Consider the following 5,006-nt stretch of genomic DNA (forward strand, 5'->3'; position numbering starts at 1 on the left):
AGTAATACAAAAATTGAACCTTTTCTATTGTTTTGCCCAAACAAGCAAGCATAAAATCCTCTTCTCCCAACAATCACTACATTTATTGCATCAATATCACATTTTTTTATTTCACTCACATGACTCATCTATGTTAAAATAATATGCAAAAAAAGCTTTGGAGAGACAGAGTCGAACACAATATTAATCATAGGTTTTGAAAGAAAAAAAAAAGCAGGTTTATGCAAAAGGAAAAGGATGGATCACCATAAAACAAACAAGAATTTCCAAGTTGCATCAATTTGAGATACGAAATCACAACTGGTGTAGAAATCCTGGTCTAAGATCAACACTTATTCGACAAACCATGTAGCTCGGTCTCATCAAAACAGAGTACTGTGTTAATCAACTTATTGGGCTTTTTTCCAAGAGAAAAGATTCATAGCTATTTAAGATGGGAAACATCCATTAACGCGATCATCTCGTGGAAGTACCTGATCAGAGAGGTAGTATATATCAACCAAAAGGTAATTTCAGGAAAGAATACAGCCAAAATCCGATATACCTAGGTGAACGTCGGAGTACAACATTTTTCATAACATATAATGGGAAAATTATGCATAGATTAACTTGTGGGGAGACACTAACCATATGGAGTAATTGCCACATCAAAGAATTTGGTAGAAAATTCGTACACGGTTATTCTGGCAAAATACAACTTAAGATGTCAACAGTTGTGTAATTACCTGGATAGGCTCATAAGATCAAACAGCAGCCTTAGCAGTTGTTTTGGCAATTGTTTTAGTGTCAAAGATTTCAATCCAGTAGCCATCAGGATCCTTGATGAATGCTATGTCCTTTATTTTTCCTACAGTGGGAAAGTGCAGAGGAAAATTGAATTGGAATTTTATTTGAAGTTTTGAGAATGTCTCATGAAACGTCTCAGGAACGAAAATGAAATAACTGTCTTTGATTCTATGGTCTAAAATAATCCTTGTTTACATCAAAGAAACAATTCTAGAAGAAAAAAATATAGTTCTTGAGTGAAACGAGAATTTCGTGTAGGGAAGCTTTCCTAGTTCCAATTTTACAAGCAGGTGGAGTATGTTACCTGGACATTTGAGGATTCCCTAGAGGTTTTGATACATGATAACAATTAGGTAAAATAAAGCAAAGATTTTAATAGAGACATATTAATACAATGGTAATAACCAGATACAGGAGGGATGTATGTTTGAGAAAAAGCAACTAAATATAGGGAGTAATACGTTATTTTCAGAAAATGAAAGGATAATTTACCATCATCAGGTTTCTTTACAAACTCCACCCCCAAACTCTCAAATCTCTTGCATGCCTTGTGCACATCATCGACAGTAATACCTATGTGTCCTGAAAGTAGACCACATGTCAAATTGTTAGATGCGACCGAACATCCAGTAAAATGGAACACCCCTGCAGATTATTCCATTCCATAAAAAAGAAGAACAATTGTATGATGTATAGTAGCATCATTCAGAAAATGGCTTAAACAATCAGATTTCACAAAAAAAAATTGATAGTGAAGTTAACTTTAAATACTACTCCGTATGTCAGAACAAGTTATAAAAGGCATGGGTAGATGTATAGTAACTTAATGTTATTACATTAGATGTGCACACTCCAGGGAAAATCAGTGATCAAGAATCACATCATATTTGAAGAAATAAATGAACAAAGAGTAGCAAGTGTCAGGTTCGATATTTGACATACCAAAACCACGAGGGTCTGAGTTTCCATTATGATGACCCTTGAATTCTGGATCAGATTCAGTACCCCAGTTGCTGCGAAAAAGTTAAAGAGTTAGATAATTAGACATTACTATGTAAGACTGTATCTCTCAAAACATGTACACTACGGGATTTGAGCTCTTACTGTGTAAGCTCGAGTGTAGCTTTCTGACTAAATGTCCAGGTTGTGCGCTCATGGGGATCACTGGGAGCAGACGATGTGTCCTAATGCCACCCATACACGAATAATGTTAGGTGTCCAGCAAGATAACAGCATGTATATAATACGCGTACACAAAGCATAATGATTGTAATTTTTGCAAAGTCATTTGATGATTTCACCTCATATCCCAAGAAGTACAAGGTGAACTTCATGTCCTCAAAATCCAGCCTCTTAAGCAACCTGCATTGCATAAATAACAAAGACAATAAATAAAAAGTTTAATTTATTCCTCAATGATTATGGAGATGAGGCTGGCAAAGCTGCTGTCAACTGTATCGAGATACCAACTAATGATAAAAGGAATCTAGTGCTAGAGCTGTAATTCAGTAACTTATATGCTATAACTCCATTATTAATGCAATTAAAAATGGATTGTTTTCAAAACAATGTGCTTCTCCATCTTCTAAAAATCCCTTAATACGAACTAAAATTTCAGCAAATGATTTTTCTCTTCCAGCTACTAGCTATAGTTCTTCTTCTAAAGTATCAAATATTGTTTCACTTTTGTTTTGAAAACAATGCAATGCAGCCAAAGAAGGTGGAGGCAAAAGGAAAAATGAGCTGGAGCATTACAACAGATGGAAAAGAAAAAATAGCGAAGGAGATGGGAGTTTTGAAACTGGTACATTATTTTTCAGCATTTGCAATAACAGAACAAGGTCAAACAGAATAACTGAGGGCATGAGTCCATCATCAATATAGAAGAGATTTATATATATATATATATATAGGGTTGTATTATATACCAAAGTAGTTTTAAACACTAAACGCCAAACACATCATTATATAATAATGCGGAGTTCATAACAACTTTATTTGTAGTTCATTATAGGGAATTCTGAGATTTAAAAACAATGACATCTCCATGCATAATTTAGAAATCTGAAGTTCATTATATGTTTGTTATTAATTCATTATAATGAACTCTATGTTATCATATAATGATGTTGTTCGGCGTTTAAGGTTTAAAAGTGGTTCGGTATTTATATGTTATCATATAATGATGTAGTTCATTATAATGAACCCTAATCCCTACTTTTGTAGGATTGTGATAAATACCGAACCACTTTTAAACCTTAAACGCCGAACAACATCATTATATGATAACATAGAGTTCATTATAATGAACTAATAACAAACATATAATGAACTTCAGATTTCTAAATTATGCATGGAGATGTCATTGTTTTTAAATCTCAGAATTCCCTATAATGAACTACAAATAAAGTTGTTATGAACTCCGCATTATTATATAATGATGTGTTTGGCGTTTAGTGTTTAAAACTACTTTGGTATATAATACAACCCTATATATATATATATATATATATATATATATATATATATATATATATATATATATATATATATATCTAATATTGCCTGTATGCTGTACCATATCATAAAAAGATCGAAAATCTTATTCATGAGTGTGATAAGAGAAACGAGAACTCATAATATTCAAAAGCCAAAATCATGCATACTGAAGTAACCGGTAACAGTTACAATTAAACTTTTCCGGTCCAGAGATTTATTAAAACTCACAACTAGCATTACCAAACAAAAGCATACAACCTATACAGCTTGTCGAAAGAGGATGACCTAATTCCATTTTACATCTGCTTATCCAGCATAATACTAATTGAATCCATATCAATCCAGAAAATAGCAAACACAAATAGGTGTGTGTGCAGTTCAAAGAAAGTTTCGAAGACTCACGACATCCCCAATATCCGAGAGTAGAAATCAAGACTGACTTTAGGATCCTTCACACGAAGCATCTGAATGCAGAAACACACACTTCTCAGCCAAACATTCCCACGGGTGAGTAACAAAAGTAGTACACATATACAATCTCTTGACAATAAAATCATGCTATAATAAGGCTCCACCAACTATAATTTCTTTAATACACATTCAGTAATACATTAGCCATGTGTTCACAGCCAACGAAAAGAAAAATTGAAAAAAATTGGGACTCAAAGCTCACAGTTTGCTGCAAGAAATAGCCTTTGGTGGCCTCATCCACAGAAGCTTGGAGTCCTGGATTGTTGTCAGCAGACTCTTTGGACGCCATAGTTGTTGATATAAATCTTCTGGGCTTATTCAAAACCTGCGAATTAAACAAATAAGGGGTAAAACAACAAGGGTTGTAATTAGAGAAGGCAAACAAAATTGCTGAGGGAGAAGTTCGGCTGAGCAATTAAAGGTGGTATCTTTAATTTAGACCTTGGGTCTGAGAGCGAAGAGTGGGGTTAATTGAGATAAAAGGGGCGGAAGGAGATGCGCGGAGGGGAGGCGGCAGGCGGCGGCGAGGGAAGAAGCCATGGCATATGAATAGTGAGAGTACATACCTGTTAGTGAAGATATTGGACCCTCGCGATTTCAGTGAAGTGGAAATGTAGCAATTAATGTTCTTGATTTTACTCTGATTCCAGGCATATACACGCTTGCCGAATCCAATCATCCACTATATTATTGCTTATTTAAATCACCAAATCGATGTTTATGTGGTAGTTGTAAAAGGATCAGGTAATCCACTAATCCTAATTCATTCTTAATTCACATTGATAACTAATTAAGTAATACTTATATTATATTAATGAAGTCGAGCCATATTTTATATATTATTAGATGAATTTCATTGGAACAGTTAGTTATAATCATAATTAAATTACCGTATTGCTAATTTTACGGACAATAATTTAGGAGTTTTATTAACAAGTACAATCCAAAATCAAAAGCCTTAACCCCCTGCCTTCCGGTTGACATAACCCTGCCTTCCAGTCGACATAAAACGATAAAAACAAATTAAACTCGAAAATTCCAAATCCAAGCCACAACCTCTTAATCTTCGCGCAAATTGCAGACTCAATTGACATATGAGTTAGAATGTCGTGAAAACCACTACCATCGTTGGAATCCATGGCAGCAGATGGGAGGGCTAACAGACTGTAGAAGTGAGAGATGAATACCAATGTGACAAGCCATGGTCATTTCTCGGGCCTTTAACTTGTAGACCAAACACCTAAAATTAT

At 34.4% G+C, this 5,006-nt stretch overlaps 1 protein-coding gene across 2 annotated transcripts; it reads right to left on the reverse strand.

Annotated features, from left to right (window-relative positions):
• Positions 1-218: 218 nt before the first annotated feature.
• LOC121742342 (lactoylglutathione lyase) lies at positions 219-4,482 on the reverse strand. Of its 2 annotated transcripts, none has more exons than XM_042135456.1 (9): positions 4,323-4,482; positions 3,959-4,081; positions 3,688-3,749; positions 2,088-2,148; positions 1,891-1,970; positions 1,729-1,799; positions 1,279-1,368; positions 726-847; positions 219-473 (listed from the first exon to the last, which is right to left on the reverse strand). In XM_042135456.1, the coding sequence occupies exons 2-8, from the start codon at positions 4,043-4,045 to the stop codon at positions 744-746; spliced, it is 555 nt and encodes a 184-aa protein (XP_041991390.1). In that variant the 5' UTR covers positions 4,046-4,081; positions 4,323-4,482; the 3' UTR covers positions 219-473; positions 726-743. The 2 variants fall into 2 exon arrangements, with proteins under 2 accessions (XP_041991390.1, XP_041991389.1); XM_042135455.1 differs by having other exon boundaries at positions 4,198-4,333.
• Between the last annotated feature and the right edge of the window lie 524 nt (positions 4,483-5,006).

This window comes from Salvia splendens, chromosome 7, assembly GCF_004379255.2.
Source record: "Salvia splendens isolate huo1 chromosome 7, SspV2, whole genome shotgun sequence".
NCBI classification, from domain to species: Eukaryota; Viridiplantae; Streptophyta; class Magnoliopsida; order Lamiales; family Lamiaceae; genus Salvia; species Salvia splendens.